The 20,810-nt window shown below is 40.7% G+C and overlaps 1 protein-coding gene across 2 annotated transcripts in view; it reads right to left on the bottom strand.

Annotated features, from left to right (window-relative positions):
- orai2 (ORAI calcium release-activated calcium modulator 2) overlaps positions 1-20,180 on the bottom strand; it is a 20,795-nt gene extending 615 nt beyond the window's left edge. The window contains exons 1-3 of one of the 2 annotated variants that reach the window (XM_072913765.1): positions 19,839-20,180; positions 11,726-11,961; positions 1-679 (exon numbers count right to left, since the gene is read on the bottom strand). The exon at positions 1-679 is cut by the window's left edge and continues 590 nt beyond it. In XM_072913765.1, the coding sequence (XP_072769866.1) occupies positions 146-679; positions 11,726-11,956 (765 nt within the window). In that variant the 5' untranslated portion in view covers positions 11,957-11,961; positions 19,839-20,180 and the 3' untranslated portion in view covers positions 1-145. Of the gene's footprint in view, positions 680-11,725; positions 11,962-19,340; positions 19,679-19,838 lie in introns of those variants that run through there. The other variant, XM_061962806.2, reaches the window with a different exon arrangement.
- Between the last annotated feature and the right edge of the window lie 630 nt (positions 20,181-20,810).

Below are 20,810 nucleotides of genomic sequence, written 5' to 3'. Positions count from 1 at the left end.
GAGCGGAGCATCGTTCTTACACGTCAATAACTGTAATTAATGTTTGCTTCCTGAGTGCGCAACAGGAAATAAGCAGTCGGCCATGTTGGCATGTGTTTGTAAATTCACCAATAAGGGGGAAGAGCGCCAGTCCGGTCACGTGACCTCACACGGCCTGCAGGCCTCGCTCGTGGCCGTCCAGCTGCACTTTGAGCTTGTGCAGCTCCTCGATCTCCTGGTGGTGGCGCTCCGTCTTGTGGCGCACCAGCGAGCGGTAGAAGTGGATGGTGAACACCACGAAGATGAGGCCCACGGGCACCATGATGATGGTGGAGGCCAGCGCCGCCTGCCAGCCCTTGTTCCCCGCGTCCGAGGCGGCGGGCGCCGGCGTGGTTTTGACGGGCAGGAACTTGATCCAGCAGAGGAGCACCACCTCGGCGAGGAAGAGGAGGATGCCCAGCGCCGTGGAGAAGCCCCAGGCCAGTTCGATGTAGTGGTGCATGCGCTCGTGCGGCGACTCGCTGACCGAGTTGAGGTTGTGGATGTTGCTGACCGCCTCCACGTTGGGCAGGATGCACGTGCTGATGAGGAGCGCAAACAGGTGCACCGCCACCAGCACGGTGGTGCACACGCTGAAGGCGATGAGGAGCGCCAGCGGGTAGCGGTAGTCCATCTCCAGTTGCACCTCCACCATGGCCACCTGCACAGCACACACACCTCAACACTTTTCCCAGAGAGAATCCTGGCAATGAAATGGTCTGTTCCAGCCTCAAACTGTCACCGTCATAAAACCTCAATGACATAACTCCATTTTAACACTCTTAGCTGCTAAGCACTCAATATTAACACCAAAAAACACACAGGAAATAGAAAAAAAAATCTATTCCATTAGTGAGACTATCATAAAACATGTATTTATTGTATCATATGGTTTGCAATCCAATCCACTTTAATTATATAGCACATTTAAACAAAATGTTTCCAAAGTGCTGCACAACAATATTAAAAACCATATTCAAATATTATCCTTAGCTCCACCAATGACAAACAAAATAAATAAATATAAAACCAATATATATATACACACACAGGTAAAAGCCAGTAAATTAGAATATTTTGAAAAACTTGATTTATTTCAGTAATTGCATTCAAAAGGTGTAACTTGTACATTATATTTATTCATTGCACACAGACTGATGCATTCAAATGTTTATTTCATTTAATTTTGATGATTTGAAGTGGCAACAAAGGAAAATCCAAAATTCCGTGTGTCACAAAATTAGAATATTACTTAAGGCTAATACAAAAAAGGGATTTTTAGAAATGTTGGCCAACTGAAAAGTATGAAAATGTAAAATATGAGCATGTACAATACTCAATACTTGGTTGGAGCTCCTTTTGCCTCAATTACTGCGTTAATGCGGAGTGGCATGGAGTCGATGAGTTTCTGGCACTGCTCAGGTGTTATGAGAGCCCAGGTTGCTCTGATAGTGGCCTTCAACTCTTCTGCGTTTTTGGGTCTGGCATTCTGCATCTTCCTTTTCACAATACCCCACAGATTTTCTATGGGGCTAAGGTCAGGGGAGTTGGCGGGCCAATTTAGAACAGAAATACCATGGTCCGTAAACCAGGCACGGGTAGATTTTGCGCTGTGTGCAGGCGCCAAGTCCTGTTGGAACTTGAAATCTCCATCTCCATAGAGCAGGTCAGCAGCAGGAAGCATGAAGTGCTCTAAAACTTGCTGGTAGACGGCTGCGTTGACCCTGGATCTCGGGAAACAGAGTGGACCGACACCAGCAGATGACATGGCACCCCAAACCATCACCCAACCATGCAAATTTTGCATTTCCTTTGGAAATCGAGGTCCCAGAGTCTGGAGGAAGACAGGAGAGGCACAGGATCCACGTTGCCTGAAGTCTAGTGTAAAGTTTCCACCATCAGTGATGGTTTGGGGTGCCATGTCATCTGCTGGTGTCGGTCCACTCTGTTTCCTGAGCATTAACACAGTAATTGAGGCAAAAGGAGCTCCAACCAAGTATTGAGTATTGTACATGCTCATATTTTTCATTTTCATACTTTTCAGTTGGCCAACATTTCTAAAAATCCCTTTTTTGTATTAGCCTTAAGTAATATTCTAATTTTGTGACACACGGAATTTTGGATTTTCATTTGTTGCCACTTCAAATCATCAAAATTAAATGAAATAAACATTTGAATGCATCAGTCTGTGTGCAATGAATAAATATAATGTACAAGTTACACCTTTTGAATGCAATTACTGAAATAAATCAAGTTTTTCAAAATATTCTAATTTACTGGCTTTTACCTGTATATAAAAAAAATAAATATATATATATATATATATATATGTATATATATATATATATATATATATATATATATAAAAATAAATAGAGGTGTCCGATAATAAATGCGTTAAAATGTAATATCGGAAATTATCGGTATCGTTTTTTTTATTATCGGTATCGGTTTTGTTTTTTTTGTTTTTTTTATTAAATCAACATAAAAAACACAAGATACACTTACAATAAGTGCACCAACCCAAAAACCCTTCCTCTCCCATTCACACTCATTCACACAAAAGGGTTGTTTCTTTCTGTTATTAAAGGCCTACTGAAATGCGATTTTCTTATTTAAACGGAGATAGCAGGTCCATTCTATGTGTCATACTTGATCATTTCGCGATATTGCCATATTTTTGCTGAAAGGATTTAGTAGAGAACATCGACGATAAAGTTCACAACTTTTGGTCGCTGATACCGGAAGTAGCAGACGAGTAGCGTGACGTCACAGGTTGTGGAGCTCCTCACATCTGCACATTGTTTACAATCATGGCCACCAGCAGCGAGAGCGATTCGGACCGAGAAAGCCACGATTTCCCCATTAATTTGAGCGAGGATGAAAGATTTGTGGATGAGGAAAGTGAGAGTGAAGGACTAGAGGGCAGATAGGGAAGATGCTGTGAGAGGCGGGTGGGACCTGATATTCAGCTGGGAATGACTAAAACAGTAAATAAACACAAGACATATATATACTCTATTAGCCACAACACAACCAGGCTTATATTTAATATGCCACAAATTAATCCCGCATAACAAACACCTCCCCCCTCCCGTCCATATAACCCGCCAATACAACTCAAACACCTGCACAACACACTCAATCCCACAGCCCAAAGTACCGTTCACCTCCCCAAAGTTCATACAGCACATATATTTCCCCAAAGTCCCCAAAGTTACGTACGTGACATGCACATAGCGGCACGCACGTACGGGCAAGCGATCAAATGTTTGGAAGCCGCAGCTGCATGCGTACTCACGGTACCGTGTCTGCGTATCCAACTCAAAGTAAGAGTCTCTGTTGTCCCAGTTCTCCACAGGCCAATGGTAAAGCTTGACTGTCATCTTTCGGGAATGTAAACAATGAAACACCGGCTGTGTTTGTGTTGCTGCAGTCGGCCGCAATACACCGCTTCCCACCTACAGCTTTCTTCTTTGCTGTCTCCATTGTTCATTGAACAAATTGCAAAAGATTCACCAACACAGATGTCTAGAATACTGTGGAATTTTGCGATGAAAACAGACGACTTAATAGCTGGCCACCATGCTGTCCCAAAATGTCCTCTACAATTCGTGACGTCACGCGCAGACGTCATCATACCGATACGTTTTCAGCAGGATATTTCGCGCGAAATTTAAAATTGCACTTTAGTAAACTAACCGTATTGGCATGTGTTGCAATGTTAAGATTTCATCATTGATATATAAACTATCAGACTGCGTGGTCGGTAGTGGTGGGTTTCAGTAGGCCTTTAATATTCTGGTTCCTACATTATATATCAATATATATCAATACAGTCTGCAAGGGATACAGTCCGTAAGCACACATGATTGTGTGTGCTGCTGGTCCACTAATAGTACTAACCTTTAACAGTTAATTTTACTAATTTTCTTTAATTACTAGTTTCTATGTAACTGTTTTTATATTGTTTTACTTTCTTTTTTATTCAAGAAAATGTTTTTAATTTATTTATCTTATGAATTTTTTTTAAAAGTACTTTATCTTCACCATACCTGGTTGTCCAAATTAGGCATAACAATGTGTTAATTCAATTCAATGTGTTAATTTGTTAAACAATGTGTTATGTGCCATCTCCGGGTTGGGGAGGAGATCTTGCCCCAAGTGGAGGAGTTCAAGTACCTCGGAGTCTTGTTCACGAGTGAGGGAAGAGTGGATCGTGAGATCGACAGGCGGATCGGTGCGGCGTCTTCAGCAATGCGGACGCTGTATCGATCCGTTGTGGTGAAGAAGGAGCTGAGCCGGAAGGCAATGCTCTCAATTTACCGGTCGATCTACGTTCCCATCCTCACCTATGGTCATGAGCTTTGGGTTATGACCGAAAGGACAAGATCACGGGTACAAGCGGCCGAAATGAGTTTCCTCCGCCGGGTGGCGGGGCTCTCCCTTAGAGATAGGGTGAGAAGCTCTGCCATCCGGGGGGAGCTCAAAGTAAAGCCGCTCCTCCTCCACATCGAGAGGAGCCAGATGAGGCGGTTCGGGCATCTGGTCAGGATGCCACCCGAACGCCTCCCTAGGGAGGTGTTTAGGGCACGTCCGACCGGTAGGAGGCCGCGGGGAAGACCCAGGACACGTTGGGAAGACTATGTCTCCCGGCTGGCCTGGGAACGCCTCGGGGTCCCACAGGAAGAGCTGGACGAAGTGGCTGGGGAGAGGGAAGTCTGGGCTTCCCTGCTTAGGCTGCTGCCCCCGCGACCCGACCTCGGATAAGCGGAAGAAGATGGATGGATGGATGGATGCATGTGTTAATTCCACAACTGTATATATCAGTTGATATCGGTATCGGTAATTAAAGAGTTTGACAATATCGGAATATCGGATATCGGCAAAAAGCCATTATCGGACATCCCTAAAAATAAATATGATTAAAAATGATTTTAAAGGGTAAAACCAATTACCGTATTTTTCGGAGTATAAGTCGCACCTGCCGAAAATGCATAATAAAGAAGGAAAAAAACATATATACTGTAAGTCGCACTGGAGCCCGGCCAAACTATGAAAAAAACTGCGACTTATAGTCCGAAAAATACGGTAAAACAGTAAATAGAAATCAAAATGTTTAAAAAAAACAGAGGACAACAGACGACAGAGGTCCACACAACTCACGTAGTGTTATCAAATCAAATCAAATCAACTTTATTTATAAAGCACATTTAAAATTTACCACAGGGGTAGCCAAAGTGCTGTACAATGAGCAGGTTAAAAGATAAAACGAGTACCGAGCAAACACAACACAACACAAACAGAACATGATAAAAAATAAATAATTAAAATAGAATTAATAAAAACATAAAAACATAAAAACAGGATCACAGCAGGTGTATTATGGGGCGCCATTGCAGGATGGATATCACTCAGTGTTAAAAGCCATGGAATAAAAGTATGTTTTTAAGAGAGATTTAAAAACAGGAAGAGAGGAGGCTTGTCTAACACTCAGGGGTAGGTCGTTCCAGAGCTTGGGAGCAGCAACGGCGAAAGCTCTGTCACCTCTAAGCTTCAGCCTTGTGTCAGGGACCGTCAACAGCAGCTGATCGGCTGATCTTAAGGATCGGGTGGGGCAGTAAGGCTGAAGGAGGTCGGAGAGATAGGTTGGCGCGAGGTTGTTTAGACATTTAAAAACAAATAAAAGGAGTTTAAAATGTATTCGGTAACGCACAGGGAGCCAGTGAAGGGACGCTAAAATAGGGGTGATGTGCTCACGTCTGCGGGTCTGTGTTAGCAGACGAGCAGCAGAGTTCTGCACGAGCTGCAGGCGGGCGAGGGAGGCCTGGCTAATGCCAACATACAGGGCATTACAGTAATCAAGACGAGTCGAGATAAAAGCGTGGATTAATTTCTCAAGATCATGTCTTGATAAAAGCGGTTTCACTTTCGCTATTTGGCGTAATTGATAAAAGCTTTTTTGAACGACGCTGCTGATTTGTTTTTCGAATTTAAAATCTGAGTCAAACTTTACCCCCAGGTTTGTGACAGAGTCGCTGAGATACGGGGTCAGAGTGCCGAGGTCAACGTTGGGGGAGGGAGAGCGACTTGGACCGAACAACATAACTTCTGTTTTGTCTTCATTTAGGCTCAGGAGGTTAGCTGAAAGCCAGACTTTGATGTCGTGCAGGCAGTCAATAAGACTTTGAACCGTGTTATTTTGTGCCATGGGAAAATAAATCTGGCAATCATCGGCATAAAAATGAAATGCAATACTGTACTTCCTAAAAATAGAACCAAGGGGGAGAAGGTAAAGCGCAAATAAAATTGGGGCAAGGATTGAACCCTGGGGGACCCCATGTGGTAAAGGAGCTGTGGACGACATAAAACTGTCTACTTTTACACAAAAACTCCTGTCGGTTAGGTACGACCGGAACCAGTTGAGGGCGGCGCCCTTAATGCCCACACAGTTCTCAAGACGAGTGATTAAGGTGGCGTGGTCGACGGTGTCGAACGCAGCAGACAGATCTAAAAGCACCAGGACAACATATTTACCAGAATCAGTGGACAGGAGGATATCGTTAAAAACTTTTAGAAGCGCTGACTCTGTGCTGTGGAGGGCTTTAAAACCGGACTGGAACAGCTCAGTGATACCATTATCCTCTAAGAAGGGCAGCAACTGACTGTAGACAACCTTCTCTAATATTTTGGAAATGTATGGAAGATTAGAGATAGGTCTGAAGTTAGAGAGGAGAGAGGGGTCGAGGCTGGGTTTTTTAAGTAGAGGTCGTACCACTGCATGTTTAAACTCTACTGGAACTATTCCAGAAGAGAGGCTACTATTGATAATGTTAAGGACACTTGATCCAATAGTAGCAAGTACCTCCTTAAACAGGCGAGGTGGGAGGGCATCTGCAGGAGAACCAGAGGGCTTCATATGACTAACTGTGTCACTTAAAAAAGAAAAGGACACCGGCTCAAACTGATGGAAAACAGAAGAGAAATGCAGGGGAACAGAAGGGTCATATGAAGGCTGAGATAGACTGGCTCTAGTTGACACAATTTTGTCAGTGAAAAAATGGAGACAATTTTCACAGAATTCAAAAGAAGCATCAAAACCAGCAGATTTGGGAGCATCAATGACAGTGTTAATAGTTTTAAACAGAACTCTGGGGTTGTTACAGTTAGAAGATATAATCTGAGATAGATATATATTCATTTCTGCTTTTACAGTCATCTGAAAGGAAAACAGGCTTTCTTTAAAAATGGCAAAGGACACATGCAGCCTGTCTTTTTTCCATTTTCTCTCTGCTTTTCTACATACGCGCCTGGCAGCCCGAGTGACGTCATTCAACCAGGGTTGAGGCGTGGCTTTAGCGCGGCGGCATTTGAAAGGCGCGATCGTGTCCAGTGTTTGTGAACAGATAGAGTTGAACCCAGAAACCAACTCTTCAGTATTCAGACACACAGATGCTGCAGAATTATCATCACAAAGAGTCAAAAAAATAGAGGAGAACCGAGCAGGAGACGAAGAATTAAACATGCGAGAGCGTTGGGGCGGTGCGCACAATTTAACTGGACACTGCGTGGCAATATCAAACAGGATCGGCATGTGATCAGAGAACACAGCGTCGCAAATGTCCAAATTAAAAACACACAAACCATACGAGAGCACTAAATCGAGTGTATGCCCGCGTTCATGTGTAGAACCACACACAGACTGTACAAAGTTAAATGAGTCGATTATATTCAGGAAGCTCCTGGAAAGCGGCTCATCTGGACAGCAGGTGTGAATATTAAAATCTGGAGCTGGAGCTGGCTATCACACACTGCATGGCAGCTCCCACCATCAGTGTGTGAATGTGTGTGTGAATGGGTGAATGTGGAAATAGTGTCAAAGCGCTTTGAGTACCTTGAAGGTAGAAAAGCGCTATACAAGTATAACCCATTATTTTTCCAAGTTCAATAAAATTCCAGGAATTTCCAGAATTCCTGCTTTTCCAAAGCCCTATTTCCACCCTTTTTTCTGGTGACTACTCTTTCCACATTTTTCAACGAATTTCAACCGTTCCACCGTCAAAACATTCCTCTTAATCAGGGCAAAAGACAAAGTCGATTTGAAATAGAAAAATTCCCGGTTTTCCCGAAATTGTAGGAATTCCGTAATACCATTTCTCAATTCAATGGTAAATGGTAAATGGGTTATACTCGTATAGCGCTTTTCTACCTTCAAGGTACTCAAAGCGCTTTGACACTATTTCCACATTCACCCATTCACACACACATTCACACACTGATGGTCGGGAGCTGCCATGCAAGGGTAACCGCGACCCATCAGGAGCAAGGGTGAAGTGTCTTGCTCAAGGACACAACGGACATGACGAAGTTGCTAGAAGGTGGGGATCGAACCAGGAACCCTCAGGTTGCTGGCACGGCAACTCTCCCAACCTCTCCACGCCGTCCCCATTCAACATGTTCATACTTCAACATTTCTCGACCGATTTGAAAAATTTCAACACCAACCATTTCAACTCATTCAGACCATTAAAGTGTTCTATCATTTTAAAAAAAATTCCTGCTTTTCCCGAAATCCCCAATTTTTTCGGAAATTCCCATTGAAATGAATGGGACATTCTTCAAAGTTCCACAACTTCCACATTTTTCATCTGATTCAAAATGTTCCAATTTCAAAATATTCAGCCTGTTCAGGAATTGTGTGCTCTACTTCAACAATTCAAAAAAAATTCCCGGATTTCCCATGATTCCTTTTTTTTTTTTTTGGCATTTTCCCCATTCAAAATGAATTGATTCCTTTTTTTTTTCTTTTTTTTTGCATTTTCCCCATTCAAAATGAATTGGCCATTTTACATTCATATTACATTCTATCAGCATTTCAATTCAACTTCAGCATTGGAGCATTCACACGCAATTCCTTCAGGAATTGCCTCTTCCAGTTTTAACATGATTTAGTAGTGAAGTGAAGTTAAGTGAATTATATTTATATAGCACTTTTTCTCTAGTGACTCAAAGCACTTTACATAGTGAAACCCAAGATCTAAGTTACATTTAAACCAGTGTGGGTGGCACTGGGAGCAGGTGGGTAAAGTGTCTTGCCCGAGGACACAACGGCAGTGACTAGGATGGCGGAAGCGAGGATCGAACCTGGAACCCTCAAGTTGCTGGCACGGCCACTCTACCAACCGAGCTATACCGCCCCATTTACTTCCATACAAATTAAAAAAACATTAACATGTTAAACTACGGTATTAAAAATGACTAAAATAAAGTAAAAGTACTCACCCTTTGGAGACACTTGACCGTAACAGAAATGGAAGGGGGAAGTGTTTGCCAGAGTCGTGTATAAAGCGTACGGCCAACTAAACAACAGGCGCCATGTTTGCTACCATGGACGTGTGCAGCTGTGCCCGGATGCATGCAATTGCTGTCGTTCTGACAAAATAAACCATAATAAAATGCTTAATTTTGGGTTTAAATACACTCCAGCTCATCAACTTACAATGAAGCATGCTTTTATTTTGTTCAAATTAGGGCTGTCAAAGTTAAGGCGCTAACACGTTAACTGTAAGGTCCTTTAACGACGATCATTTTTATTTCGTCCTGACTCCTTTTTGACCCTCGGCCCGCTCCGTAGCTTGAGGAAATGTAATGGCGTGCAGTAAATGTGGAGCCAGAAGCGGGGAAAATAGCGAGCAGAAATTCACAAAGACAGCCGGACATTATAGTCTCAGGTCCAAGTCGAGCGTCACGTCCGTGTTTACATTACAGTTGAGTGCATTAAAAACATGAAATGTAGATTGTTACTCGCACTGCTTTAGTACGGTGGAATAACAACTCAGCAGAGAAAAGACGGTAGAGAGAAAGTCTTAAGTCATTTTAATCGGAGACTTTTGTTTAAATATGTCAAGTCTTTCCTCATAACAATCACATACGTCCGGCTTCAAAATAAAAGCGCTACGCTTCACATCCGGTCTAACCAACAAAAACTTGCCTATCATGCTCTGTCAAAGATGTTTTGTAATGTTGTCCTGTGATATTTCTACCTGAATAAATGTTTGTTGTCACCCCAGTGGGCGCAATTTATTTGAGTGTCTGCAGCTGGATGGCAAAGTCCTGAATGCCTTTTGACCATAACATTGAGAAGATGGTCTGAACCCGAGTTGACCATACTCTGGTGCTTGCAGTGAGATACTGCCCCCTAGTGGCCTTTTATTATATCAATTCTCATAGCTGTACATTTTTTTTATGGGTAAACAAAAAGACATGGTATGGATTATAACATTTTAAGAGTTAAGTGTGCAAACTTACAACAGGTATTGTATGTAAAGAAACAAACATTTTGTAGAGATGTCCGATAATATCGACCGATAAATGCTATAAAATGTAATATCGGAAAATATCGGTATCGTTTTTTTATTATTATCGGTATCGTTTTTTTTTTAATTAAATCAACATAAAAAACACAAGATACACTTGCAATTAGTGCACCAACCCAAAAAACCTCCCTCCCCCATTTACACTCATTCACTAATCCACTAATAGTACTAACCTTTAACAGCTAATTTTACTCATTTTCATTAATTACTAGTTTCTATGTAAATGTTTTTATATTGTTTTACTTTCTTTTTTATTCAAAAAAATGTTTTTAATTTATTTATCTTATTTTATCTTATTAATTAAAAAAAAAAAAAGGACCTTATCTTCACCATACCTGGTTGTCCAAATTAGGCATAATAATATGTTAATTCCACGACTGTATATATCGGTATCAGTTGATATCGGTATCGGTAATTAAAGAGTTGGACAATATCGCAATATCGGCAAAAAGCCATTATCGGACATTACTAATATTTTGGTATGCGAACATATTGTATTTAAAAATATATATTTAATTTATAAATTTAAGTTGATTAAAATGATGTAGAAAATAGAGCAAAACTGGCATAAAATTAAGAGAGAATATACTGATGAATGTTGATACCAATAACTAATAAAAACCTACATATTTGTCTTTTTTTATATTTCTGTTTCCATTACAAATGACATGATGTCACGCTACCACGTAAAGAAAGAAGATTAAGAACTATATTGTTTGTTTTATATACTTACTGCTGTTCTTTTTATTTATTAGCATATTTATCAAGCACATTATTGTTTTATATACAGTATATATTTTTTACTATAAAACACTGCTGTTCTTTTCAGTTCAGTTTTTTTTAATTTTTTTTATAAATTGTGGTATCAAATAAGTATCTAAATTTCATGGAAATTCCTACAGTATTCTGGTATCGTGACAACCCCACTATATACTATATTGTTATCAGTTTTAATGGTAACACATAAAAAGTTTGATGGCGATATCTGCACGGGGAAAATCAGAATGCTGCAGCTGGGAATCCACTGTGAAGTCAAGTTACTCCACATTTTCCAGTAGCAAGATGCTTTAACAAGACCTGACATTTTGTAGTAAACAAAATATTGACTTTAAAATGTGTTTGACTGTGAGAGGAATGTTTTTATAGTCTTTAAAGTATTAGAAATAGCCACTTTTAGGTTTTTTTTACGGGCTATTATTTGAGGTATTTCGCCAAAGGCTGAGCATGACAATAAATGTTTTACAGTGAACAGCATTGGGGGGAAAAGCTCCATGGTGCTTCATGCAATAAAATAAAGTTGAATAAAAAAACGTCATTGAAAGACGACTGACCATGGCGAAGCCCGAGAGGAGCGCCGAGGTCCGGCTGGAGGCTTTGAGCTTGGCCCGGCTCAGGTAGAGCTTCCTCCAGGAGAGCGCCTGCACTGAGTGATGGTTGGAGCTCACCAGCTCCAGGTAGCTGCGCCGCACCCAGTCCCTGTAGTCCATGCCCCCGCCGTCTGGGGCACGCTCGGAGGCCCCCGGGGCCGGGGACCCCATGGGCACGTTGAGCTCGTTGCTCATGGCACCTGGGCGGGAAAGTGGCAAAGAAAGTCACTCAGTTAAAATAAAACACACGCGTAACAAAGGTTTTCTGGGTAATATAGGCAAAACTGAAAATTTGACGGCATCATGCAAGTATTAATTTGATACCGGTACCAATATTTGAACAAGCAATGTTTGGAACCTGTGTGAAGTTGGCCCCCCTAATCATTGCAAATATTAAAATAACACTGCCATTCCGGTTTTTAAGTCATTTTAAAATACATCTTCTGACTCGTGATGTCATCCAGTCCCGCTACGTTGTCAAAAACTCTCCAAACTTGCCCCCCCCCCACAAACGTTTGGGACAAGTTTGGGGGAGATTTTGACAAGGTGCCTGTGAATAATAAAATGTTGATATCATAAAAACTATAATAGACAAACATATTGCAGGACAACCATAACACAAACAAATTGGAAACGTTTGGGGAGATGTTGACAAGGTGGCAGGATGGTAATGAATAATAACACATTAAAAACAATAAAACTATAATAGTTAGAAGGAGTGGTCGGCAACCCAAAATGTCGAATAAGCCATAATGGACCAAAAATACAAAAAAGTAATCCGTCTGAAGCCGCAAAAAATTTAAAGACTTCTATAAGTGTTATAATGAAGGCAACACATATCAGCTTAATTAGCCGACTATCAAAATGACGATGTGTCACAGGCTTACGCAAATCTTCGTTGACAGAAATGTTGAAATGTGATATTTATTCTACACATTTTTACAACATTGGAAAACATTAGTAAAACTTCTCAGAGGGTGAGATAACTCCTGGAAATGACTGTCTTAGAATGGCCAAAGGTATAGATATGTGTGTCCAAGTTAAAGGAAACGTCAGGCTGTCTTCTTTAATGGATTTATTAACATTTTTTGCAAACTGGGTAACGTTTGCTGTGGTCTGGAACAACATGGCACACAAACAACTATGAGAAATGCAGCAAATACTACATACAGATAATGTGTCATGAGACATGGCAAAATAAACTAAATACACAGAGGACATAAGTCAAGGAAATGAAATTAACTCAAATATACCTACAAATGAGGCATAATGATGCAATATGTACATACAGCTAGTCATGTCAGCATCGATTAGCTTGCAGTCATGCAGTGACCTAATATGCCTGATTAGCACGCAAACAAGTCAATAACATCAACAAAGCTCACCTTTGTGCATTCACGCACAGCATAAAACGTTTGGTGGACAAAATGAGACAACGAAGGAGTGGCATAAAACACGTCTTTCTGTGGCACCGTCGGAGAAAGTTATATGTACATGTAAACAAACTGCAGGGATCAATTTTCCAGTTTTTCCAGTACCCTTCAAAAGGCGAAAACCAGTGTGAATCAATACATAGCCTTGTTGTCTGAGGTCACCAAATGCTGTCTGCAGGAAAAATACGGAAAATCTGCTAAAACCTAAGCCTAACATTGAACTTAGAAAACGAAGCAGTGTTTGTGTAGACTATTCAATGTCATTGGTGTTTGCAAACATATCTCCATTTGTGTTGTTTTTCAAATTTCTTGTTCTTTTTCTGACTTACAGAACTCAATGACATCGAACAGCACGGATTGATTCACACCGTATTTGTGCTTGTAAACTGCATAACGTGATATAAATACGCGCACCCTCAAAATGTAAATTTCACTCATTTATCAACAAAACTGTTCCGCATTAATACAAGGATAATAAATTAAAGGAAAATATTTTGTTTGTTTCACAACACCTCAGTCACCTTTCATTAAGCATATCTAGCCTTATAACTGTGGCTATGGTAACAAATCGATTTTTAATTGAGGGAAGTTCTTAACATCATAATTTATCATTGACAAATAACTGTCCGTAATTAACATGTAATCTAGCGCTGATCTCACAGTTTAGGTCTAGCATGTACCAAAAGGTTAGAAAACAGAACTTTAGCTAACGTTAGTTAACTTGTAGGGCTAGTAATCTCTGTGGCTTACCTTTCATATGACTCGAGAAAGCCGATTATCCCATTGCAAAAAGCTGGATTTCCTTTTTGCATACTTTGCAGCAGGCTAGGGGTGTAACGGTACACAAAAATTTCGGTTCGGTATGTACCTTGGTTTAGAGGTCACGGTTCGGTACATTTTCGGTACAGTAAGAAAACACCAAAATATACATTTTTTGGTTATTTATTTACCAAATTTGTAAACAATGGCATAACATACTATACACACAGGGTCCATTGCCAGGGTTAATGTGGTCAACATATATAAAATAAAAACTAAATAAGATAAGGCTCAGAATGGTTTCTTAGCGAAACCTTTCTACATATAAAGTGGTTTTTTTTATTGATTGATTGAGACTTTTATTAGTAGATTGCACAGTACAGTACATATTCCGTACTATTGACCAGTAAATGGTATCACCCGAATACGTTTTTCAACTTGTTTAAGCCGGGGTCCACGTTAATCAACGTTAAACTGCCTCAAGTTGTTGCTCAGATTAAATAAAAAGACAAAAGTTTTCTTCTACATATAAAAAGTGCAACATTAAACAGTTTCAAGTCAACTCAGCGTCAGATTAACTTTTATCCCCCCAGCCTGGCTAACTTGGCAGTAAGAGGATATATGGGCTTATTGTTCTTCCACCATAGAAGTGGGTCAAAATCTAGTTTCTAATGCAATATGGTCTTAAAGGGGAACATTATCACAATTTCAGAAGGGTTAAAACCATTAAAAATCAGTTCCCAGTGGCTTATTTTATTTTTCGAAGTTTTTTTCAAAATTTTACCCATCACGCAATATCCCTAAAAAAAGCTTCAAAGTGCCTGATTTTAACCATCGTTATAAACACCCGTCCATTTTCCTGTGACGTCACATAGTGAAGCTAACACAAACAAACATGGCGCATAGAACAGCAAGCTATAGCGACATTAGCTCGGATTCAGACTCGGATTTCAGCGGCTTAAGCGATTCAACAGATTACGCGTGTATTGAAACGGATGGTTGTAGTGTGGAGGCAGGTAGCGAAAACGAAATTGAAGAAGAAACTGAAGCTATTGAACCATATCGGTTTGAACCGTATGCAAGCGAAACCGACGAAAAAGACACGGGAGAAAGCGAGGACGAATTCGGCGATCGCCTTCTAACCAACGATTGGTATGTGTTTGTTTGGCATTAAAGGAAACTAACAACTATGAACTAGGTTTACAGCATATGAAATACATTTGGCAACAACATGCACTTTGAGAGTGCAGACAGCCCAGTTTTCATCAATTAATATATTCTGTAGACATACCCTCATCCGCGCTCTTTTCCTGAAAGCTGATCTGTCCAGTTTTGGAGTTGATGTCAGCAGGCCAGGGAAGCTAGGGTCGATATTCTTCTCTTGATCATCTTCGGTGGCATAAGGGACGGTGTGAGCCAAGACATCCAGGGGGTTTAGCTCGCTCGTCTGCGGGAACAAACTGCCGCCATTGCTTGCCGTGCTACCGAGGTCCTTTGTCCCTGAATTGCTCACACACTCCGGCAGATTCAATGGGGGTCTGGCGGCAGATTTCTTTGACTTTATCGTTGGAAATGCATCTGCTTCGAGTGTCGCAGGATATCCACACATTCTTGCCATCTCTGTCGTAGCATAGCTTTCGTGGGTAAAGTGTGCGGAACAAACGTCCAATTTCTTGCCACTTTCGCATCTTTGGGCCACTGGTGCAACTTGAATCCGTCCCTGTTCGTGTTGTTACACCCTCCGACAACACACCGACGAGGCATGATGTCTCCAAGGTACGGAAAACAGTCAAAAAAACGGAAAATAACAGAGCTGATTTGACTCGGTGTTTGAGAAAATGGTGGATTGCTTCCCGATGTGACGTCACGTTGTGACGTCATCGCTCCGAGAGCGAATATTAGAAATGCGTTTAATTCGCCAAAATTCACCCATTTAGAGTTCGGAAATCGGTTAAAAAAATATATGGTCTTTTTTCTACAACATCAAGGTATATATTGACGCTTACATAGGTCTGGTGATAATGTTCCCCTTTAAATTTGCTGCTATAAAAACATTTGTTATTGCTTTAGCCCTGCCTGAATCGCCGAGGAGAGGCTGCTTGAATGCGGTGGTGACGCTTCAAATGGGTTAGCATGTTTGACGTGTTGTCAGAAGCAGCTGCTGAACAATGTCGGCAAACCTCCGTCCTCCATTGTTGTATCGCGCAGCCAAAATGTTCCCAAGCGGGAGATCTTAACGAGGCAGGAGGGTCTTCCAGCTCTGGCTTTACATGTTTTCGTAGCCCGGTCGCTGCTAGCATGCCGTGTGTTGTGTCTCGGTGTGCATTGTTTACACAACTTGCGGTACGCTACTTAATATGTCCGCGTGGAAACTCGTTCGGTACACCTCCGAACCGAACCGAAACCCCCGTACCGAAACGATTCAATACAAATACACGTACCGTTACACCCCTACAGCAGGCTACACGTGGATTTGGTCCACGTTTTATCCAAAGTTTGTATTTGTCATTTTCCATCCAATGTGCATTAAAACGACAACCTCCCGGCATGATGGACCGATGCACCACTGTCCTCCTGGGGGAGACACAGAGCTGTATACAACAACCTAATGTAAGGGCTCGTGAAAAGCCAACCGAGCAAGCGTGTAGCTTTCATTTTTAAGGAAACTTTTTTTAAATTTTTTTTCATTTTATAATTAGCTGAGAAATATGATGAACATTTCCAAGCATTTACAAGCACTTCACCCAAAATTCAAGCATTTTTCAAACATTGAAAACACAACATTCAAATCCAAGCATTTTCAAGGTTTTTAAGCACACGTACGAACCCTGAAACTGTTGAGTCACAGTCCACACAACAGTGAATTTAGTAGGAGAAAACGGCGCTCGCCAAATACTCTCATCAGTGAAGCAAACACACAAACATATTAAACAGTGGGCTTTCTAACAATTAGGAAGGTTTGTGTCGTGTTTGTCCTCCTACAGAAACCATATTACAACAAAAAACATATTTTTCACCACATTTTTTCCCCCATGTCCATACATTTTTGAATAAGGGTCATTAGAATAATACACAAATAATACACAAAGCGTGCTACTATGAACATACCAATCCATTATTTAAAAGTTCTAATGTGTTAAAATGTTCAGATATTGTGTTTTTAAAAACAATGGAAATGATGTTTCGAGTAAAGAACAACAGCCTTCCAGCTTGTATTCTTAAATTATTTCAATTAAGAGGAGAAAACTATAATTTACGGAGGATATTGATTTTTGAAATAGGTAAAGTAAGAACGAATATAAAATACAAATGTATTTCAGTTTTAGGAGTTAAATGGTGGAACAAGTTCAGTGACGAGCTGAAGACATGTAGTTCTTTGTTAAGGTTTAAGAAAACCTTGAAAGGTGAAATCATTGAAAATGATAAAATATAGTAACAATTACTTTCATCCCATTGATTTTTTTTTTAACGTTGATGTTCCAGACAATCTTATTTTCAGTGGAGGTCTAGGATAGGCAAATATAAGCTTTGGCTTCAGCCTATTCCTTTTTCAGTCATTTTTTTTTAATTTATTAGGGCCCGCAATGGGACATAAGGACCTATTGAATTTGTAACGTTTTATTATTCTTTATTCTTTCTTTATTCTACCGCCGCCTCTTTGAACACTAATTTGACCCACTTAGCATGCTTCAAAACTCACCAAATTTGACCCACACATCAGGAACTGCGAAAATTGCCTTTTGATAACAAAACCAAACCCCAAAAATAAAAATTGCGCTCTAGCGCCCCCTAGGCAGAAAACAAAACTAGACTGCCTGTAACTCCCACTAGGAAGGTCGGAGAGACATGAAACAAAAACCTCTATGTAGGTCTGACTTACACCTACCTTTCATAATTGTATATGCTCGGGCAAAAATCAACAGGAAGTTGGCAATTCCCCCTTCAAGACAAAAAAGTACTAAAAATAGTCACTTTTGCCACTTTGAGCTGTAATTTGACCCCCTTAACACGCTTCAAAACTCACCGAACTGAACACACACATCAGGACTGGCAAAAATTGCGATCTAATAAAAAACCTAACCCCAAATTTAAAAATTGCCCTCTACAGCAATTTTTGAATAAAACTGATAAAAAACTGCTCCTCGGAAGAAAAAAATTACAAAACTGCCTGTTACTCCCACTGGGAAGGTCGGAGAGACATGAAACAAAAACCTCTCCGTAGGTCTCACTTAGACCTACATTTCATAAATTGACTACCCCCAGCAAAAATGAACAGGAAGTTTGCTATTCCCCCTTCAAAACAAATTTTTTGTAAAAACCAGTCACCTTCCTTCAAAAACGAACTCGTCTGAGCGCGTTTGTCGTTTCGCCTTCAAACTAACACAGGAGAGACATTGAACCCTTGTGATTACAACAACAGAAGCGCTTTTTAATTAACTGCTCCGGTTTTGATTTTATGACCCTTCAAAGACCCGCTGCGCTGATGCTGCTGCAATGCTGTTTTTTTAAGATGGCTGCTTAAAAGCAGGAAGCACCAACGTGCCCACACAATGCAGACAAGGTAGGTACACTAGACAAAAGTCTTGGGACACTTCAGACTACAAGTAGACAAAAGTATTGGGACACTTAGGACTAGCACCTGCCAAATACGCGGGCCCGAACAACGCTGCTTGCAGCTTTAATTTTATTTTATTTTTGTATGTAAATGTGTATGATTGTTAAATATGTATAATCTGCACTGTTATACTGGTCACACAAAATGGTTAATGGTTGATTATATGACCGAAATAAACTTATTTCATTCATAAGCTCCACGGAGCCACCAGGCGGCTGCTAAAGAGCCGCCTGTGGCTCGAGAGCCGCGGGTTGCTGACCCCCGAGTTAGCCCAAACAATTTTGCAGCACAAACGAATAGAACACGTTTGGGGAGATTTTAAAGAGGGTGGCTTGATGACGTCACTAGATAGAACATGTATTGTAGAATAGAATAGAATAGAAAGTACTTTATTGATCGTTGGGGGAAATTCAGCACCACAGTTCGCTCACAATAGACAAATAATTAATATACAGCATTATTCACATGTGAATAATATAAATATATTATACAAATAATCAAGAAGGAACATATGCATTATATGTCGGTATGAAGGACCTCCTGTGTCGTTCCGTGTTGCATTTTGGGAGTCTGTAGAATAACTTAAAAATGTTAACGGCACAAACGAAAGTTGTTTCGGCACAAAAAGTGTTATTTAAATATTTGCATTGCAATCGCACTTTACTTAGGTATATTCGGACCACTCCTAACACAATCGTCAAAGAGGAAGGAAATAATGTGTCGTTAATCTTGCGTATAGCAACGCCGTCGTTATGAAATGTACGAAACGAACCTGAACGTTCCACGTTCGAATCTTTGTTTTCACAAAGCAAACTGTCAGTCAAACTTGCCATCGTTGGTCTTCCGTGTTCTTTTGGTTCTACTTTTGGACGTATTGCGGCACATTAAAGTGTGACTCCTCTGCAATTGGTGGTCATTAAAGTAAGACAAATGTATTGCTAGTGTAAAGTAATCAGTGTATGATTGGTAATAGTAATAGGCGTTCGTTTAGTGCATCTTCTCAGCAGCGGGTGGGCGGATATTTAAAACTCGGTAAAGTCGAGAGGGGTCCGTTTACAAAGTTTCACTGACGTCAGCTAACTCTGCCACGATTTACGATTTACACGGTTTTTTTTTACAGCAAAAATTCTCAAAAGTTAAACTTTTAGTTTCTTTTTAGACTTCGCTAGGAGGAAATTAATCGCACTTCAAGCTAGCCAACTAGTGTAGCTAGCGCGCTACTAATGGGGAATTCCGCGGACCCGTGAGGGAAAATGTGACTTTAACTCACCTGAGCGTCAAAGCGGTTGTCTTTTTAAAAGTTGACGACAAACTGTTGTAAAACCAAAACAAACTTGACTTCCAGCCACGCTGCACACAACACGTCAGACCATCAGCGACCCTCCTCCTTTTACCAGTGTTGTCTTGCAACCACTTCCGGTTGTCACTTTCATTCTTTGACGTGGTCGCTTTCAGTTCGACAACAAAAAAGCCCCCCCCAAAAAAGCGGCGGTGGAGTTATTCACTTTGAGAGTTTAACAGCGTGAACTCTTCATTAACGGAACACATTTCAAGACCAGCTGCCAGCATGAAGGCTTTACTGTGCTGAATCGCATTAAAAAAGCCAGGCTTCCGGTTGGGCGTGTTGCCTTCAAAATAAGAGTACCGGCTACATAGATAGACTTTTTAGATTGAAAACAAGCCATCTGTGTGATTGATTGATTGATTGAACTACAGATGTGTACTATCATCATAATACAGTCATCAGAGTATATACATTTAATTATTTACAGTCCGGGGGGTGGAATGCGGAGGGGTTTGGGGCGGGTTGGGTTGCTATCAGCATCAGTCCATTGGCGTTGTTAGGCCTATTTTAGGGGGGCTCAAGCCCCCCTAAAATATTCTTAAGCCCCCCTAAATAATCTGGTGTTTTATATATATATATATATATATATATATATATATATATATATATATATATATTATATATTAATTTTTTTTTACAAATACATGCCGACATATTCATTATAAAGTGGCTCGAATATGAGTTTAAATAAATAATATTATAACCTGTCATTATTCACTCAGTTTCCCCTCACTTCATAGCGTAAGGTAGAGAGCCCCTTTAGTGTGTCGGTATCCAATCCATTCCACTTGTTCATATAGAAAATGCCCACATCACTCAAAATCCAGTCCGCATTTTCTATGTGACCTTGCTTGCGGTCCTTGGACTTGTTCATATAGAAAATGCCCACATCACTCA

Source organism: Nerophis lumbriciformis, linkage group LG09, assembly GCF_033978685.3.
Source record: "Nerophis lumbriciformis linkage group LG09, RoL_Nlum_v2.1, whole genome shotgun sequence".
Lineage (NCBI taxonomy): Eukaryota > Metazoa > Chordata > Actinopteri > Syngnathiformes > Syngnathidae > Nerophis > Nerophis lumbriciformis.
This window is presented reverse-complemented; position numbering and strand designations above follow the sequence as displayed.